The sequence below is a fragment of the Oncorhynchus nerka genome, linkage group LG16 (genome assembly GCF_034236695.1).
Source record: "Oncorhynchus nerka isolate Pitt River linkage group LG16, Oner_Uvic_2.0, whole genome shotgun sequence".
In the NCBI taxonomy this organism is placed as follows: Eukaryota; Metazoa; Chordata; class Actinopteri; order Salmoniformes; family Salmonidae; genus Oncorhynchus; species Oncorhynchus nerka.
The window spans coordinates 13,884,864-13,906,165 of record NC_088411.1 but is presented as its reverse complement, the minus strand read 5'-3'; the positions used below and the strand labels follow the sequence as shown (position 1 = coordinate 13,906,165).

General features: G+C 41.2%; 1 protein-coding gene across 4 annotated transcripts in view; it reads left to right on the top strand.

Annotated features, from left to right (window-relative positions):
- Positions 1–16,555, top strand: part of LOC115144072 (protein tfg-1-like) — a 30,450-nt gene extending 13,895 nt beyond the window's left edge. For 3 of the 4 annotated variants that reach the window (XM_065002443.1, XM_029684763.2, XM_065002444.1), the window contains 10 exons: positions 1,313–1,355; positions 2,079–2,281; positions 2,473–2,554; positions 2,915–3,199; positions 7,175–7,383; positions 10,065–10,100; positions 10,576–10,656; positions 11,034–11,147; positions 13,986–14,105; positions 14,225–16,555. In XM_065002443.1, coding sequence (XP_064858515.1) covers positions 1,313–1,355; positions 2,079–2,281; positions 2,473–2,554; positions 2,915–3,199; positions 7,175–7,383; positions 10,065–10,100; positions 10,576–10,656; positions 11,034–11,147; positions 13,986–14,105; positions 14,225–14,605 — 1,554 coding nt within the window. In that variant the 3' untranslated portion in view covers positions 14,606–16,555. The remainder of the gene's footprint in view (positions 1–1,312; positions 1,356–2,078; positions 2,282–2,472; positions 2,555–2,914; positions 3,200–7,174; positions 7,384–10,064; positions 10,101–10,575; positions 10,657–11,033; positions 11,148–13,985; positions 14,106–14,224) is intronic. The other variant, XR_010459301.1, reaches the window with a different exon arrangement.
- The last annotated feature ends 4,747 nt before the right edge of the window (positions 16,556–21,302 follow it).

Below are 21,302 nucleotides of genomic sequence, written 5' to 3'. Positions count from 1 at the left end.
CTTAACTGACTTGCCTAGTTAAATAACAAATCTCAATTGCATTTAAAATTGAATTGCGGGCCTTGTGTGACAATTATTAAACGATTGTTGTGGCCCACACATTTATGAAACGCGCACGACCCCACACCGCCCTTGACTTGACGGATGCGCTCCAAATACAAAAGGATGCGGATCGCGTGCGCGCAAGGTGGTTGTGTGAGAGAAAGGACCACCATACCAACAAATTACAATACCATGAATGGTAGTAAATTCTGGTGTGAGACAGTGGATGGGAGGTAGTTGTTTGACTGGCCAACGTTAACCTGGTAGCCGAACTCCTGGACCTATGGGCCCTGGTCAAATGTAGTGCACTGCACTATATACTACTGTATACTATTTTGTAAACGTACGTTTTAATTTAGAAAATAAAGACAAATGACATGGACAAAATGATTGCCACCCGCTTGCTTCACCTTTCTACTGGTAATTTGGCCCACTGTTAAGCAGCAAACTGCTTGAATTCTTCCATGTTTGAGGGTCCAGCATGTTTGCCCTCCACCTACTGCTGTTTTCAGATCTTGCCATAGGTTTTGAATGTGATTCAGATCTGAACTAGACGCTGGCCTCTCCAGAACAGTCCAGTGTTTCATCTTGTACCATTCCTGGTTGCTCTTTTTTGTCATGTGTTTGGGGTCATTGTCCTGCTGGACCCACAACGTTCAATGGAGACCCAGTTTTCGGACACTGTGTTGAACATTGGAGTCCAAAACACCTGATGATCTGCTGAATTCATGATGACGTAGCTGTGGTATACTGATTGGCCATATACCACAAACCCCCGAGGTGCCTTGTTGCTATTATAAACTGGTTGCCAACATAATTAGAGCAGAAAAACACATGTTTTGTCATACCCTTGGTTTACGGTCTGATGTACCACGGCTGTCAGCCAAAAGCATTCAGGGCTCGAACAACCCAGTTTATAAAGTTGTTTATAAAATATTTTATTAACTGGGTAGTTCGAGCCCTGAATGCTGATTGACTCTTTTAATTACGTTTATAACCAGTTCATAATAGCAATAAGTCACCTCGGGAGGTTTGTAGTATATTGCCAATATACCACGGCTAAGGGCTGTATGTTGCACACGTTCAAGGTCCCCAGTACCAGAGGCAGCAAACAACCCCAGAGCATGTTCTTTTCACTGATTTCTTCATTTGGTCGTTCTTTATTGATTCATCATCTGTCTGTGTTATACCCCCCACAACAACCCGTTCACACTATAATTCATTATATTTCTGGTAATTTGTTCACAAAAAATCTCTATTTCTCACGCAGATGATGTGGAGTCTGTGGATCCTGTTGGGAACTCTCGGTGTGGGTGAGTAATTTATTTTCCATAATTTAATTGTTTTATTAAAGTACAAAATGTGGTACAAGTTTCGAACCTAAAGACGTATGTGGAAGTTTTAGCTTACTGTATTAGCTCTTTTACATTCCAATGAAATGTCATCCAGAAAACACGTCAATGAACAAATTCCTTAAGCAATAAAGCCCGAGGGGGTATGGTACATAGCCAAGGAGGAGGTCTGTTGACATTTCAAGATGAATAGGCTGCAATGTTAAAAGGTAAACTACTGTGTACAATAAGGCCTAACCTACACCATTATTGTACCTGTTAACTTTCACCTCACATTCGGCATTAGTCAGCAGCATAGGGCTCATAGGGTCTGTATAATGCACTACTTTTATCCAGGGTCCATATTGGAAACAGCTGTAGAGAAAATACATAATTAAAAGGGTTTCAATTTACAGTGTTTTAATACTGTCTTTCTCACTCCATCTCTCTCTGCCTCCCTATCTCCCCACCATCTCTCTCTGCCTCCCTATCTCCCCACCATCTCTCTCTCTGCCTCCCTATCTCCCCACCATCTCTCTCTCTGCCTCCCTATCTACCCACCATCTCTCTCTCTGCCTCCCTATCTCCCCACCATCTCTCTCTCTGCCTCCCTATCTCCCCACCATCTCTCTCTCTGCCTCCCTATCTCCCCACCATCTCTCTCTCTGCCTCCCTATCTCCCCACCATCTCTCTCGGTCTCTCAGATGGCTATGCGATGCACGACCTGCACGAGCGTCTGTCCCACGGGCGTCAGCTGAAGATCTACCTCCCGAAGAGCTCTTCAAAGCTGGAGTTCACCCCTGCTGCAGAGCCCGCGAAGACCTACCTGTACTGGGACCATGGTGCCCGGACCAACAAGGGACGGGTGTCTGGGACTGGGACTGACAGGCGCTGGTATCTGGACAAGGTGACTGACTGACTCTTCTTCTTGTCCGCCTCTTAACAAAAAGGTCCACTTGATTTTGACCATTAGTAATACATTTACACCACCTCCGCTAATGTGATTACCATCCTCTATCTATCTCTTTAATTTAATTGTATTGTTTTTATTGTGAAGCCATTTTAAATGCACTTAGATTTGATCTTTGCCCTCTGAAGGTGACCTACGAGGACCAGGGAACCTACGTCCAGAGAGACCACTGGAACAAGGAGATCTCCTCACTCAAAGTGGCCGTGAACAGTGAGTGCAGGAGGGGGTGCACGGTGGGGTGGTGGGGAGTTTTTTTTTGCATGTTATTGAAATATTGTCCTTTGTTGTTGTCAGTTCGTGTACAGATCCTTCTTGCCTTTTTGTCTCTCCCTTTCTCTCGCTCTCACTCTTGCATGCTCCTTCACTCTTTCTCTCTCTTTCCACCTACTCTCTCTCACCCACCCCCCTCTCTCGTCTCTCATGTACTACCCCTCTCGTTCTTTCACTCTCTTCCTCTAATGCTAATTTCCCTCCTTACTTTCTCTCACCCCTTCATGTGCCTGCCCCATCTCTGTTTCCAACTACTCTCTCACCCGTAACACATTCTCACACCCTTTCTCGCCCCACCAGCCAGGCATGAGTACCCGAAGTGCGTGGCGGGCGAGGACCTCTACATCTCATTGGAGGGCATTGACCTAGCCGACGCCCAACTCTCCTTCTCTGGCGCCGACGCCAATGTCACCCTGGTGCATGATGGGGCCGTGGTCGCCCAGGACCACCCGGACTACTGGAACCGGGTCAAGACCTACTCCACCAAGATCACCATCGAGAACGTCAACACCACGGACGTGGGTTACTACACGCTGAGGGACAGGAGAGACAGGGTGGTCTCCATCATCAGGATGGAACTCACAGGTGGGGGTGTGTGTGGGGGGCGTGTGTAAGGGGAGTGTGTGTGTATGTGTGTGTGTGTTTTTGCTGTGTCACCATGCATTGTTAGTTGCTCCAAACTTTGGTCTGCATACAGTGCCTTGCGAAAGTATTCGGCCCCCTTGAACTTTGCGACCTTTTGCCACATTTCAGGCTTCAAACATAAAGATATAAAACTGTATTTTTTTTGTGAAGAATCAACAACAAGTGGGACACAATCATGAAGTGGAACGACATTTATTGGATATTTCAAACTTTTTTAACAAATCAAAAACTGAAAAATTGGGCGTGCAAAATTATTCAGCCCCCTTAAGTTAATACTTTGTAGCGCCACCTTTTGCTGCGATTACAGCTGTAAGTCGCTTGGGGTATGTCTCTATCAGTTTTGCACATCGAGAGACTGACATTTTTCCCATTCCTCCTTGCAAAACAGCTCGAGCTCAGTAAGGTTGGATGGAGAGCATTTGTGAACAGCAGTTTTCAGTTCTTTCCACAGATTCTCGATTGGATTCAGGTCTGGACTTTGACTTGGCCATTCTAACACCTGGATATGTTTATTTTTGAACCATTCCATTGTAGATTTTGCTTTATGTTTTGGATCATTGTCTTGTTGGAAGACAAATCTCCGTCCCAGTCTCAGGTCTTTTGCAGACTCCATCAGGTTTTCTTCCAGAATGGTCCTGTATTTGGCTCCATCCATCTTCCCATCAATTTTAACCATCTTCCCTGTCCCTGCTGAAGAAAAGCAGGCCCAAACCATGATGCTGCCACCACCATGTTTGACAGTGGGGATGGTGTGTAAGGGTGATGAGCTGTATTGCTTTTACGCCAAACATAACGTTTTGCATTGTTGCCAAAAAGTTCAATTTTGGTTTCATCTGACCAGAGCACCTTCTTCCACATGTTTGGTGTGTCTCCCAGGTGGCTTGTGGCAAACTTTAAATTACACTTTTTATGGATATCTTTAAGAAATGGCTTTCTTCTTGCCACTCTTCCATAAAGGCCAGATTTGTGCAATATACGACTGATTGTTGTCCTATGGACAGAGTCTCCCACCTCAGCTGTAGATCTCTGCAGTTCATCCAGAGTGATCATGGGCCTCTTGGCTGCATCTCTGATCAGTCTTCTCCTTGTATGAGCTGAAAGTTTAGAGGGACAGCCAGGTCTTGGTAGATTTGCAGTGGTCTGATACTCCTTCCATTTCAATATTATCGCTTGCACAGTGCTCCTTGGGATGTTTAAAGCTTGGGAAATCTTTTTGTATCCAAATCCGGCTTTAAACTTCTTCACAACAGTATCTCGGACCTGTCTGGTGTGTTCCTTGTTCTTCATGATGCTCTCTGCGCTTTTAACGGACCTCTGAGACTATCACAGTGCAGGTGCATTTATACGGAGACTTGATTACACACAGGTGGATTGTATTTATCATCATTAGTCATTTAGGTCAACATTGGATCATTCAGAGATCCTCACTGAACTTCTGGAGAGAGTTTGCTGCACTGAAAGTAAAGGGGCTGAATAATTTTGCACGCCCAATTTTTCAGTTTGTGATTTGTTAAAAAAGTTTGAAATATCCAATAAATGTCGTTCCACTTTATGATTGTGTCCCACTTGTTGTTGATTCTTCACAAAAAAATACAGTTTTATATCTTTATGTTTGAAGCCTGAAATGTGGCAAAGGGTCGCAAAGTTCAAGGGGGCCGAATACTTTCGCAAGGCACTGTATATGCTGGCTGTTTCCCAAATGGCCTAGCCCCACATACCTAACCTCAACCCTGCCTGGGAGCAGCAACAGTAGGGTGTGTGTATATATGGTTCTCATCATAGACATAGAAGGGATTTTATTCTAGAATATTAATTGTGCTATTTACAGTGAGCTCCAAAAGTATTGGGATAGTGACACATTTTCTGTTGTTCTGGCTCTGTATTCCAGCACTTTGCATTTGAAATGATACAATGATGAAACTTCTACATTAATGTGGATGCTACCATGATTACGGATAGTTCTGAATGAATTATGGTCTGCATATACGCTGGATATGTCCCAAATGGCACCCTATTTCCTCTAAAGAGCCCTATGGGCCCTGATCAAAAGGAGTGCACTAAATATGCAAAAGGGTGCCATTTGGTCTCCACAGATACTGGCTGGCTTTAAGTGGCTATCCAAGTATCTTATTACCCTGTCAATGGTCTTTACCACTCAGACTGCAATATGTGTCCCAAATGGCACCCTATTCCCTATTAAGTGCACTACTGGTCAAATGTAATGCTTACATAGGTAATTGTGTTACATTTGGGACACATTCCATGAGTGTACAAACTGAAATAGAGGGACAAGGAATCCATTCTGGAATTGACTCAAATACTGTGTCCATTCGCAGGAATCAGAATTCCATAGAATTGCCATCTTCACTCCTTCTGCCCACCAGCAGGCCTCCAAATGTTTTCAATATTCAATCTGCTGACTTGCAGAGAAGGGATAGGCCAAAGGGCAGGGGTTTATTTGTTATTATGAACTGGGTAGTTAGAGCCCTGAATACATTTTAGTCATTTAGCAGACGCTCTTATGCAGAGCGACCTACAGTAGTGAGTACATACATATTCATACTTTTCCGTACTGGTCCCCCATGGGAATCAAACCCACAACCCTGATGTGTCAAGCGCCATGCTGTACCAACTGAGCCGAACAGGATAGGCTGAAATGCCTGGTATAATTAAGCAATAATGCACGAGGAGGTGTGGTATAGGCCAATATACCACGGCTAAGGGCTGTATCTAGGCATTGCGTTGTGCATAAGAACAGCCCTTAGCCATGGTATATTGGCCATATACCACACCTCCTCTGGCCTTATTGCTTAATTATAGTAGGTCTGCTCTGCATACAAAAAGGATAGCAAAGATCTGAATTCATTCTGACTGAGCACTCCTATTCTCCTGTTATGCTTGTTCACTCTGCCATCACTTTTCACTTCGTCTGCGTCCCTATGGGCCCTGAAGGGTATACTACGAAGCAGGACCAATGAGCGTGATTTAATTTGAAACTTTTCTTCAACAATGTGCATATAAAGAGTCAAGTATTTATGTATTGCTCAGTTTAATCTCAATATGTTTTGCTGGTCATGTAAGAAAACCATGCATACATCAGAAACATGCCATGAGGTACATATGGAATTCCAACCTATTTTAAACTACCCTACACTCTTAGAAAAAAATCTAGAACCTAAAACGGTTCTTTGGCTGTCCCCATAGGAGAACCCTTTGAAGAACCTTTTTTGTTTGCAGGGAAGAAGCCTTTTGGGTTCCATGTAAAAATCTTTTCCACAGAGGATTCTACACGGAACCCAAAGAGTTCTAACTGGAACCAAAAAGGGTTCTCCTATGAGGACAGCTGAAGAAGCCTTTTGGAACCAGAGTGGTTGTTTCTGATAAGGCACCTACACACACTTCAAATGGCCACCAGTCTCACTTCTACTGGTCTCTACTGTGTTTCTGTACTTGTATTGATTTTATTTAACTAGGCAAGTCAGTTAAGAACAAATTGTTATTTACAATGACAGCCTTGTTCAGAACAACAGATGTTTAGCTTGTCAGCTCGGGGATTCGACCTAGCAACCGTTAGGTTACTGACCCAACGCTCTAACCACTAGGTTACCTGCCTCCCCCAAGCATGTACTAAGCATAGTCTTCTAATAAACATGCTCTTTGTGTCCTTTGCGCTAAATTATCACGGTCTGTGTTTTAGTTGTATGCTTTTGGGGCTATTTGAGAAAGACCTCATAGGCACCTACAGTAACTGACTCTCTGAACTCTTTCTCGATTTTTGTTTTCCTGATTTCTCCCCTTTCTCTCCCTGTCTCTATTCTGTCACACTCTTTCTCTGTCCTCCTCCCTCTCCTGCCTTCCTACTCTCATTTCCTCCCACCTTCCTCCCTCCTGTGTCCCCTCTCTCTCCCCCTCCAGACCACCATGACTATGAAGCGGCTAACCCCCTCATGGCCCTTCTCCTCCTGCTGGGGATCCCCGCAGGTATCTGCTGCTGTTGCCAGAAGAAGATCTTCAAGAAGAAAGCCCCCCACCCCACAGCCGTCCTCCAGGGGACCCCCGAGACTCTGCACCCTCCTCCCGGCTACAATATCCCTGGAGGGGTGTCCCCTGGACCTGGTGGCCCGGTAAGGGGTAGTTTGATGGTGGCTTGGCGAAATACCAAATGGCATCCTATTCCCTATTTAGTGCACTACTTTTGACCAAGCACCCCATAGGGCTCTAGTCAAAAGTAGTACACTATGTAGGGAATAGTGCCAAATGTTACCCTATATACTGTAGTGCGCTACTTTTGACCATGGCTGATGGTACCCTATTCCCTATTTAGTGGGCTCTGGTCAAAAGTACTGCACCGATGGGCTCTGGTCAAAAGTAGTTCACTTTATAGGGAATATGGCGTCGTTTGGGACACAACCCTTGTTATATACCCCTTTAGAAAGTATTCATACCCCTTGACTTTTGTTGTGTTACAGCCTGAATTCCAAATGGATTGAATATATATTTTCTCTCTCACCCATCTACACACAATACCCCATAATGGCAAAGTGAAAACATGTTTTTAGACATTTTTCCACATTTATTGAAAATGAAATACAAAAATATCTAATTTACTTATTGTGGTATTCACATCCCTGAGTCAATACATGTTAGAATCTCCTTTGGCTGTGATTACAGCTGAGAGTCTTTCTGGGTAAAGTCTAAGATCTTTACACACCTGGATTGTACAATATTACCATATTATTATTTTTAAAATTCTTCAAGCTCTGTCAAGTTGGTTGTTGGTCATTGCTAGACAGCCATAGATCAGCCAAGTCTTGCCATAGATTTTCAAGTTAACTGTAACTCTGCCATTAAGGAACATTCAATGTCGTCTTTGTAAACATCTCCAGTGTATATTTGGCATTGTGTTTTAGGTTATTGTCCTGCTGAAAGGTGAATTCATCTCCCAGTGTCTGTTGGAAAGCAGACTGAACCAGGTTTTCATCTAGGATTTTGCCTGTGCTTAGCTCCATTCCGTTGAAGAAAATGGGTGTATTGATACTCTATCCAAAGTGTAATTAATCATTTCACCATGCTCAAAGGGACATTTTCCTTATATATTTTTTTTAACCTTTATTTAACTAGGCAAGTCAGTTAAAGAACAAATTCTTATTTTCAATGATGACCTAGGAACAGTGGGTTAACTGCCTTGTTCAGGGGCAGAACGACAGATTTTACACCTTATCAGCTCGGGGATTCGATCTCGCAACCTTTCGGTTACTTGTCCAACGCTCTAACCACTAGGCTACGCTGCCGCCCCAGCGTACATTCAATGTATGTTTTGTTTTTGTTTTACCCATCTACCAATAGGTGCCCTACCTTGCGAGGCATTGGAAAACTTCCCTGGTCTTTGTGGTTGAATACGAGTTTGAAATTCACTGATTGAATGAGGAACCTTAACAGATAATTGTAGGTGTGGGGTACAGAGATGAGGTCGTCATTTAAAAAGTATGTGGAACACAATTATTGCACACAGGGTCCATGCAATTTATTATTTGACTTGTTAAGCACATTTGAACTCTTAACTTATTTCGGCTTGTCATAACAAATCGGTTGAATACATTTTTTATTCATTTGTAAAAATGCCTGAAAACATAATACCATTTTGATGTGTAGGCCAGTTACACACAATCTCAATTTAATCCATCTTAAATTCAGGCTGTAACGCAACAAAATGTGGAAAAGGTCAGGGGCTGTGAATACTTTCTGAAAGCACTGTACACAATACTACATGCCATGTAGTACCCACTTTGGTCACACTTTATGGTCATAACCATGTCATAACAACTGACGAGAAGGGGTCATAACACATTATAATATGGTCATAACACTGTCATGTATGGAACACTGTTTGTATGTCATGATACATATATTTAGACTTGTTGTGACATATACTGCGTTATTTTATGGCTGGTTATGACACCTACATAAGAGTGTCAAAACCTACCACACAAGACAAAACATTCCATTACACCATAGCCTACATGTCAACAGTATGTTTATGTGATTATATATATATATATATTGTTTTTAATTGACCATATTAAATTATCATTGTTCTTGCGCACACATGAATGATGACTAGGATGAATGCCGTAGCAGATTTCAGGAGCAGGACAAGATTCTCTGACTGAATACTAATTGACATAAGGGCATGTACGTGATAGGCCTCTCTGGTTAATCATGATTATGATGTCATAATGCTTCTTGGACAGTGTCATAAAGTGTATTTTCTTAGTCCAAGTAAAGTGACACAGGATGGTCATAATGCTTTTTTGACAGCGTCATACAGTGTATTATCTAGTTATATAAAATATGTTGGAAAAAAAACACGACTGTAAAGAATTGAGTACAACAACAAATTATTTAAGGAACAAGCTTTCAAACGAAGGGAAACTTGTTGGCAGGGGGGGATTATTTAAATAAATACTTGTCAGAACAGGTGTAAATATATGCGTCATGAAAGTGTTATGACAAGTTATGTAATCTGTTATGACTGTTATGACACTGGGTGTCAAGTAAAGTGTTACCGACACTTTTATCCAAAGCATTTTAAGGTATGGGGGGGTGTCGTGAATCAGACCCACTATCCTGCCGTTGCAAGCACCACGGTCTACCAACTGAGCAACAGAGGACCACACGTTGCCTTTATGTTCCTCATGTCTCCCCTCTCACTCCTTGATGTACGATCACAGCGACATCGCAGTAAGGTTTTGTGAATGAACGGTCGATAATAACATACATTGTGTTTTTGTTGTGATTGTTGCAGGTATTTTATCATGGCCCAGGCCCAGATCCTAACATGGTACGTGATGCATTTATTATTACTCAATTTACTACACTGGTGTGTGTGTGTGTGTGTGTGTGGTTGGTTATCGGCTTTGTGTCACTGATCTGAACGACAAGCAATAATGCCTTCCGTATGTACATCATTTTCTTATTTCCGTCTTAGTCATGTCATGAGCACTGTGCGTGTAGCATGCGTGTATTGGAGTAGAAGTCCCTATGTCTATCTGTGGGTATCCATGTACAGTATCTGTGTATGTTCAGGTTGTGTATGAGTATATACTGTCATGGATATATAGTCTAAGCAGGGATGGAAATTAAGCTAGCCCGAGTCTAGTACTTTTCAGACTGGGCTAGTAGTAAATAGGCCAAACATTGCATGGCACAGATTTGGACCCCAAATCGTTAAATTCCATCCCTGAATATGATTATATAAAAGTAGATTTCAGAACCTCTGTCTAACTGTAGGAACTGTGGTGCTCCTCCATGTACAGGGAGGTTACCCCCAGGTCTACTCTCCCCCCAACCCTGGGATGCCTGGCCAGCCTCAGTGGACTGGACCCCCATTCCAACCAGTGAGTCAATCCATTCATATCTCATCTCTCTCCTTCGTGCCTTCTCTCTCTCTCTCTGTTCATTTGATCACTTAGCAGCACAACTGTAAGGTCTGAAAACAAAGGAGCTGGGGAGAAAATGTCTGGCCTCATGGCACCTCATTCCCTTTATAGTGTGCTACTTTTGACCAGGGCCCATAGGGTGCTATTTGTGACACATCCACTCTCTGTACAGGAGGATTGGGGCTGAGTTAGGGGCTGTGACGCTACACTAACCTTCCAGGAATAAGGTTCTGTCTGTCCCAGTTGATTAATACTCTCAATTGGCCAATCTTCATCAACAAGCAATATTCCTCTGTGTGTGTGAGACGGTGTTGTTTTGCTGCGTTTTGTTTCAGGGGTTCAACCCAGGCTACCACCCACAGGACCCTATGTACCCCCCCGCCCAGCCCCTGCAGTGGAACGGCCCGCCGCCCAACCAGCCACAGTATAACCCTGGTGCTCCTCCTATGGTATGTCTCTCTACTCTACCATACGCTCTTCTATTATATTCTTCTCCTCTACTCTGTTCTATTCTACTATAATCTGTTCTAGTCTACTCTGTTCTATTCTACTCTACTATATTCTATTGTACCATTCCACTCTGTTATATTCTACTCTACTCTGTTATATTCTACTCTACTGTGCTATATTCTATTCCACTCTACTGTGTTATATTCTACTTTACTATAATCTTTTCTACTCTACCCTGTTCTATTCTACCCTACTATATTCTATTCTACTAGTCTACTCTACTCTGTTATGTTCTACTTTATTCTAATCTTTTCTACCCTGTTCTATTATACCCTACTATATTCTATTCTACTATTCTACTCTGTTCTATTCTACTCTACTCTACTCTGTTCTATTCTACTTTACTTTCTACTCTACCCTTTTCTACCATATTTGGTTATATTATTGAAAACTCTACTCAGTCTCTACTCCTATTCCCTCTATTCTACAATCTATCTCACGCTGCATTCCTTCTGACCCCTAAGTGGAGTGGGCCGCCTAACCAGTATCAGTATCCCATGGCTCCAATGGTATATATCTACTCTACTTAACCATAGTCTAGTGTCTCTTCCCAGTCCTCCCCATCACCCTTGTCCTCTGTGTCAACAGATGTCAAATCTTAATTTGACTCCATTCGTAGCAGTAGGTTTTGAATATCTGAATAAATATTTAGAATCGCCACCAGGGGGCAGCTGGAAGCGGTGTTTGTGAGCAATGCACACCGTACCTACATTGTACCTTATGTAGGCTACGTACAGGCTACATGGCATCTCGTGTGAATTCTTATGTGAATTATAATAAATGTACATATTTGTAGGGTGTAGATGTATTTTTAGTTAGGGGAAATAATTTTTTCAGATTAATTGTTTTATTATATGTTGAAGGCAAGCAATAGGCAGAATAAATGATACATTTCCTCAGTGTCTGTGTGGTCCAGAGGTCACAGCCACTGACCATAGCACACATATGCCAGAGTCGGAATGGGTTTGAATCCGGCCCACTGCATATGGATGAATGTCTACTTTTGACACAATAACTCCGCGAGGTGACAAGGTTAAAGCAGAAACAATTGAAAGGTTAACAGTTTAGACATTCATTCTGAGTGGTTATGGTTGGGGAAAGGCTTAAAACAACTAAATTAATGGAAAACTACGCACCTATGTTTAATCAGTATTTATAGTATTCTTCGTGCCTGTGAAAGTACAGTGAACTGTCCTAGTGCAGTGGTCTAAGCAGCATGCTCCAACTCTGAACCTCATGAGTTTGTGCCCAGTGCTGGGTGAGATAGTGACCAGCCTGATCCTACATTAGGCCCACAAGTGAATTGCATTTATTTCAATAAGTAAAGCAAATAGGTCTAATTATTTACATATTATAGAAAAGTGTCTCAGCTCAACAAAATCATCTTTGGATAGCCTCAAATGCCTAAACATCTTGACAGCTTTACGAAGTTAAATATTAAAGCCACACAATACAGGCTTTCAAACTACACCAAAGACCAGAACTATACTGACAAATTATACATAGCTTAACTATAAAACGTGGATGGGAGGGCGAACATACGGTAGGTAGTCTTACATCTGTCAATCAACTGATGGCCCAAATCAGCTGATCAACTCAGCCAGGGAAACACAGAAGCCTGTTATCAGTTTTCACTCCTTTCATTATGTGATAATGGATAGGCTAATGGGTAGTCTACAGAATGTAGCCTATTAGAATATAATCCTATTGCAACCGTCAATGGCACTAGATTATCACCAGCTGATGTCTTGTTATACCATCAATATGCGCTAAATTCCCCCCGCACAGCTGATCTCAATTGCAACCATTAGTAGTCACCTCATTACTGCTCCCTAAAAGATCAGTGGTCCTTAGTCCTGCTTGCAATCAAAGTCTTTCAAGATATGTTTGCCCTCTGGTTGGTATTGTAATTGGAACAATTGAGTTATTTTTGAACAGACTAAGGGCGATGTATCTATTTAACGAGCATTCCGTGCGATAAAAATAAAGTATTTCATAGTTTACCACGGCAAATCTACTGTGGCATCTTACCCCACACTTTTTGTATGAACGGAAAACTAATGTTGGTGTAGCCGACTGCTATTATTTTATTTGTTTCCTATTTAGGTTATCCAAAAGTGTCTGGTATGGTCATTTCTTATCACGATCGACTGTCCTTGAAATGTGTAAATAAATCAAGTCAATCGGGGGGATTGAGTTCTTTGTGCCATCAGAGTGTGGGCCGGGAATCAAACCCAAGCCGACACCATAGACATTTATGTACGCACTGAAGAAAGCAGCCCTAACTGTTAGACCACCCCGGGGCACAATTAAAAATGTTGACCTGATAAACTTGACACTTGTATGTCGTCGCCAAGTAGAGACCAATATCTATCTTGTGTTATTAGGCTATATAAAAACGACAGATGTTGATGTGTATGGCTTCATTTCAGATACATTTTGTATATTTGAATGTTGCAGTAACAGGGCCTAGGTCTAGCGTTTGAGCGAGAGAGAGAAAATGATTTTGATAGCAAACCCTGATCCCAATGACTGGACTGTCCCCTCATGGAAGGAAAGATTACTGCTCTTTTTTCAGGGACTGTCGAGGCTCATTCGAATGTTTTGATGCAGCAGGAAAATTCTTAGCGACAAAAGAGTGATCAAGTTAAGACCTGACATCTGTATCTGTTATACGCTGCTCCGGTTTGGATCCTTCTCATCTCAGTGTGTAGTTTGTGTGTGTGTGTGTGTGTGTACATGACCTGTATTTGTGTGACTAATTGTGTGTGTTTCAGGGGTATGCTCCAGTGATGTACAGTGCCATGCCTCCAGGTGAGCCAGTGAAGGAGGAGATAAAGATGGAGAACATGTCTCCTGCTGATCCCCTCCTCGCCCACCCCCCACAACCCCCCCAGGTCAGTCCTCTCTCTCTCTGTCTTTTTCTTGCTCGCTCTCTCTCCATCTCCGTCCCACAAATACACACTTGCTTACTTTATCGATACATGGTTTTCAACTCTCAACCTTCACTCCTTAGGCATCATCGCCCTCCGCCCCGTGCCTGCCTCTGACGTCCTCCACTCCTCGGACGGAGCCTACCAGTTTAACATCGACACAGGAAAGAACACCACCACCAACACCACCAACTTCCTGTAGAACACCACCCAATGGCCCAATCAGGAGCGGCCTTTTCAACGTAATGGGGGCTCGTCCCAATACGTCTCAATTGCTTCCTTTCCTCGTCTCCTTTCCTCGTTGCTTTCCCTGTGTGACCACTGATATTAATGGGAGGTATAAACCATGGGGGCTGTTTGCGATTCAATTTAGGGAGGTGGTAAACAAGAGAAGTGCTAATGAATTTACCCACGAAAATGCAGTGATCCATTCTCACAACAACAACAAAAAACAGCTGACATAACTAGGTCCCGAGCTGTGTTTTTATTCACTGTGTTTTTTTTTACCCCCTACCCCTTTCACATAAACAAACAAAGGTAACAAAATGTAAAAATAAGGGGTTTTGCCTCTGTGTAAATGGGGTATTAGTGAAGGAAAGGAGATAAGGAAAGTCGGTAATTGGAATATGCCCCTATTTCCTGTATAGGGACAGGAAGTGTCCATTAGCTGTGATACAGAGCCTGTCAAAATGGCTGAAACGGACAATGGAAGCATGGGATTGGTGCAAGAATGGCTGAAGGTAGTTACCACCATATTCCCCGTCCATTTATTTTAAATATACTAGGGGGATTGTACGAGTGCACACTTCGGGAGAAGGGTAGAACATTGGAATGTAGCCAGAGTCTAGGGTTGAGAAGGCAGTAGAAAAGGTCGGTTATGTTACATTTATTGTTTTAAACGTGTAGCCTTAGATTTTTCTAACTTGTCTTTTTTTAAACTCAACAGTAAAGATGGTATCTATGAAACACTCCAACTGCCAACCATCTCGCAAAAAAACAAACACGATCATTATCCAACCAGAGAACCTACATCACACCCAGTCATGATCCAATCAGATGGTACCAGGAAAACTCATCATCACTCTGGATAGACAAAGCAAAGCTCTCTATAAACAAGTATATACATGTAAATACAATCACAAATGCCTTTATGTTCCAAAGTTTAGTTTGTCATTATATGCATGATGGACCATTTTAGTACTTTATATGAAACTACCGTCATTTCAACCGGGTATGCAGAGTTAATTAACTGTTTTGTCAGCTTATGATTAAAAACAATTGGGAAGCGGGTGCTATTCTATTAGGCCCAAATAGCCCCCTATTCCATACATAGTTCACTACTTTTGACCCGAGTAAATGTCATTCCTGTGCATCTGTTCTCTTGTATTGTCATCACGTTAGGTTGAACACGGACAGTTTTGTAGCGTCAACAAGGCTAACAGAGGTGTATGAGTTCCACAAGAGCATATGCAAATCACAAAGTTGGAATAGTTACCACTTTATATAATAATCAGCCATGTTAATATGAATTATATTAATATTAATTATGTTAAAATATGTAGTATGTATAAATATTCAAGGAACATTTTAATTTGCGGTGTACAAACTTAACATGATGAACAGCAATGACATTTACGCTAACGGGCGACGAGCATTTCCAGACCATGTGACCTGACCAGAAAAATTTCCTGGCCTAGTTCTTTGTTCTCATCATTACATCGTCGTTAGTCATCTTTCAACCATTGCAATGTGACACTGCCAAGGAACCAGAGTTGGCATTCTACCTCTCATTCCTTCATCTATGCACATATAGGCTCTACTCCAATATCCACACTATCATACCACTTAGAATGAAGCCATGGATGTGTCCAAAATGGCACCCTATTCTCTATCAAATGTATTACTTTTGACCAGGGCCCAAGTTTATTAAGGTTGCTCTACCACTGCATTTGTTTTTTGTCGGTTACCAATACCCTCATGAGCTGTAAACAAACTTGCTACTCCAGGGACATATTCATTAGTGCAGACTAGTGAAATGTGTTTCAATGGAATTGTGTCATGTTGTAAAGCGTTTGAGGTTAACAGTTTCCGTGCAAATGTTTTTGCTAGTTTGCTACGGTGTGCGCAGTGCGCTAATGATTACAACCCAGGCTCCCGATACTCATTTTTTAATTTACATTTTGTTACCTCACTCTTTAGGGATACCACATGAGCTTTTGGAGTAACTTTTAAAGCGATCTTACAGAACGTCTTTTCTCACTTTGTAACTGTCTAGATGATTTCCAAAGCAATATCATTAGACCTTGTGGAATGTTCCGTTTGTTTTTATTCTATGAATATCGTTAGCATTTATAGTAGAATAGTCTGTAGGACATGCACATATCCACCTCAATAAACATAATACAAAATCCCTGCTCTGCCTGTCCGTTTGTGTGCTTTAAAAACAAGCCAATCACATCTGCAGTTAATTCTGTTATCACACACAAAAAAAACGACTTAGTAAGTAACATTATGAAAAAAAAAGGCAAATGCTTTATTATACAAAATGGAACCAAACGATTTATAAACGGAGACATAACAACAACAAAAAACTACTGCTTCTTATTAATTGTACTGCCGTTGACATAATTCAATAAAAACAATTGAAAAAGAGTATAGAGACAGGGAATTATCGAAGCACCATTACACCTCAACTTTCATAAATGTTATCTGGGACTCTGGCTTCACTTCGTCTCGAGGAGATGAGCTGAAACCAGCAGGCCAGTGGTAAGACTTACAGGTCCAGGTGATAGAAGAGCAGGCAGGACCAGGTATCTTCCTCTGTGGTAGTCAGACTGAGCTGTTTAAACTGTCTGTCAACTACTGCTGTCCCCACCCAGTCTGAAGCAGGCGTAGATACTTGGGGAGGTAAGAGCTGCTGCAACAATTAGCACCACCCATATATCTCTCTATTACTATTCACTCCCTCCTTATGAATAATCTCTCTGTCTCACTCACGTAATCACGTGAGGACTAAAACTACAGTCATGAATGTTATTACAGTAATGAATGTTTGTTTTTTTCTCATCAGGGAGCCACACAGCAAATTCTGAGTGTTAAATCCACACTGAGTGTTACATTTAACACTAGTCCAGTGTCTGTATGGGTCCACACTTTTCAGTGTTAAATTAACACACTGCTTAGTGTAAAGCCTTATTTGCATATTTCCCAGAGTGTCTTTCGAATGAATTGCAGAGTTACGACACATGACTGTATTCGTTAGGGCCAGCATTCCAGAGACGCCCCTTCACTTGACATTGAGAATGGTGTTTTGCGGGCACTATTTAATGAAGCTGCCAGTGGAGGAAATCTGAGGTGTCTGTTTCTCAAACTATACACTCCAATGTACTTTTCCTTTTGCTCAGTTGTGCACCGGGGCCTCCCACTCCTCTTTATTCTGGTTATAGCCAGTTTGCTCTGTTCTGTGAAGGGAGTAGTACACAGCGTTGTACAAGATCTTCAGTTTCTTGGCAATTTCCCACATGGAATAGCCTTCATTTTTCAGAACAAGAATAGACTGATGAGTTTCAGAAGAAATGTCTTTGTTTCTAGCCATTTTGAGCCTGTAATCAAACACACAAATGCTGATGCTTCAGATCCTCAACTAGTCTAAAGAAGGCCAGTTTTATTGCTTCTTTAACCGGAACAACAGTTTTCAGCTGTGCTAACAAAATTGCAAAAGGGTTTTCTAATGATCAATTAGCCTTTTAAAATGATAAACTTGGATTAGCTAACACAACGTGCTTCAGTGTTGTGATGCAAAAATCCTAGCAAAATGCTTGGCGCATAGAATTAAAAAAGTATTGTCAGATATTATTCATCCTAATCAGACAGGTTTTTTACATTGGAGATAATATAAGACAAGTACTGGAAACAATAGAATACCATAAAATATTGGGGACACCAGGCCTGGTTTTCATAGCGGATTTTGAAAAGGCTTTTGATAAAGTACGACTGGAGTTTATATATAAATGCCTAGAATATTTAAATTTTGGGGAATCTCTTATAAATTGTGTTAAAATGATGTATAGTAACCCTAGGTGTAAAATAGTAAATAATGGCTACATCTCAGAAAGTTTTAAACTATCTAGAGGAGTAAAACAAGGTTGTCCACTATCAGCATATCTATTTATTATTGCAATCGAAATGTTAGCTGTTAAAATTAGATCAAACAATAATATTAAGGGATTAGAAATCCGTGGTTTAAAAACGAAGGTGTCATTGTACGCTAATGATTCATGCTTTCTTTAATAAACACAGTTAGAATCTCTCCACGGCCTCAGAGGATCTAGATACTTTTGCTATCCTCTCTGGATTAAAACCAAATTATGATAAGTGATATTATGTATTGGATCACAAAAAAATGCTAATTTTACATAACCATGTAGTTTACCAATTAAATGGTCTGACGGAGATGTGGACATACTCGGTATACAAATCCCAAAAGAAAGAAATGATCTCACTCCAATAAGTTTTATAGAAAGTTAGCAAAAATAGATAAGATCTTGCTACCATGGAAATGAAAATACCTGTCTATTTGTGGAAAAATCACCCTGATTAACTCCTTAGTTATATCACAGTTTATCTATTTGCTTATGGTTTTGCCTACACCGAGTGACCTGCTTTTTAAATTATATGAATCAAAAATATTCAATTTGATTTGGAATGGCAAACCAGACTAAATTAAAAGGGCCTATGTATATAACGAATATGAATTCGGAGGGCAGAAATGATTAAATATTAAAGCATTAGACCTCTCACTAAAGGCATCAGTCATACAAAAGTTATACTTAAATCAAAACTGGTTCTCTAGTAAATTGGTAAGAATGTCTCATCCTATGTTCAAGAAGGGCCTTTTCCCCTTTATTCAGATTACTCCTGCTCACTTTCGGTTGTTTGAAAAGTAAATAATTTCCAAAATATCGTTATTTTTTAAATAAGCCTTAGAAAGTTGGTTGCACTTTCAGTTTAATCCACCTGAAAAGACAGAACAAATAATACAACAAATATTGTGGTTAAACTCAAATATACTACTAATTGATTTAGAAAAAAACATATTTTTCGAATAATTAAAAAAAAGGTATAATTTTAGTGAATGATATCATAAATAGGACTGGTGGAGTTATGTCACATATACAGCTAACACAGATGTCTGTTAGCTGTATGTGTGACATAACTCCACCAGTCCTATTTATGATATCATTCACTAAAATTATACCTTAAAAAAAAAAAAAAAGTTTGTTTTTTAAATCAATTAGTAGTATATTTGAGTTTAACCACAATATTTGTTGTATTATTTGTTCTGTCTTTTTAAGTGGGAGAACTTGCACAATTGGTGGCTGACTAAATACTTTTTTGCCCCACTGTATGGACATGTCTGCTCTTCCCAAAATTACAACGATTTAATTGCAGCATTACCACAAAAATGGAAGAGGCAAGTAGAAGGGGAAAAAAGTAAGGAAGTTGTATGTCGGTCCTGTATTAAAGAACATAAATGTTTAAAGAAAAGTGTGATGAATAAAAACATATACCGATTTCATTTAAGGACCAAAAAACTGACAGCAAAATAGTTGGGAAGAGATTTTCGATGTACCCATTCCATGGCACATGGTTTATGAATTGATACACAAAACAACGGCGGATTCAAAACTTCGACATTTTCAATTTAAATTACTATACAAAATGATTGCAACCAATAGAATGTTATATATGGGGGATACAATCTTCCCAGTATTTGGTTTAAAATGTATTTAAGTATCAAAGGTAAATGTAATTGCTAAAATATACTTGAGTCAAAAATGTAAAGTAAAAGTATAAACCATTTCAAATTCCTTATATTAAGCAAACCAGACAGCATCATAGTTATTGTTTTTTAAAATTTCTGATAGCCAGGGGCACACTAACATTCAGACATAATTTACAAACGAAGCATGTGTGTTTCGTGAGTCCGCCAGATCAGATGCAGTAGGGATGACCAGGGATGTTCTGTTGGTAAAGTGTGTGATTGGATAGATGTAACAAAACCATGATGTGATAGGCTAATCATTAGGTAGGATGATTGGATTTGTAAGCAGTATGACTGCTTCAGATAGAATGGGTGGAAGTATATCCAGTACATTCAGATCTACAGGCCAACACCAACACACATGATGATACACCGATATCTTAATGATGAGTTGATTAGTTTAAACGATCATGTCCAAGATGGCGTAGCAGCCGGACGTGTTTGTCTTGTCCCATCTTGTCCATTGTAAATAGTCTGTTTCCTCGTTATTTTTCGTATCTATTTTCATCTCAATTTCCATCTGTGAACTAAATATACTTTCCTGCAACCCACCTCACCCAATGTGGTACGGATCTGCTATTTTTATACTTTATAACCGGAACCTCCATCAGAAGCTAGCCAGCTAACTAGCTAGTATTCAATGTTAGCCACTGCTAGCGGTCTTCACCTTTAATTCGGACACCAGCCAGCTTTAGCTCAGTCAATACCTGTCAGTCTGCACAGTGAGATATCAACCCAGAGCATATCGGACTGCTTTTCTCTACCACATCACCGGATTCCTGCCGCAAGCTCTGAACCATTACACTGGATCATCGCAGCTAGCTAGCTGCAATCAGAGTGGCCACTGTTGGCTAACACCTCTGTTCTGAAGCAAGCACCAGTTAGCCTTGAGCTAGGCCCATCTCCCGGCTAGGCGACGAAGGCATACCAGCTAATTCTTGGGCTACAATACCTATTTTGCCAATTTGGCCTGAACCTTTTATTGTCGACACGGAGCCCCGCCGATCCATCACGACTGGTCTGCTGGCGTTATCGTCCGATGTGGTTTCAACAGGCGTTTCCATTGCGTTGTCGCCGAAGACCTATCTGCTAGCCCCGGCCTGCTAGCTGTCTGAATCACCATGTCTTCTGCTTGCCTAGCGTAGTAGAGACTACTGAACTCCCTGACTAATCTATTGCTGCTCATTGGACCCTATGATCACTCAGCTACACAGCTGATGCCTAATGGACTGTTCACTTAAACGGTACCTCACTTTGTTTATCTATCGGCCCCAGCCCCAAACTCAGGTCCCTAACTGTGTACCTAACTGACCCTCTCTGCCCATTCATCGCCATTT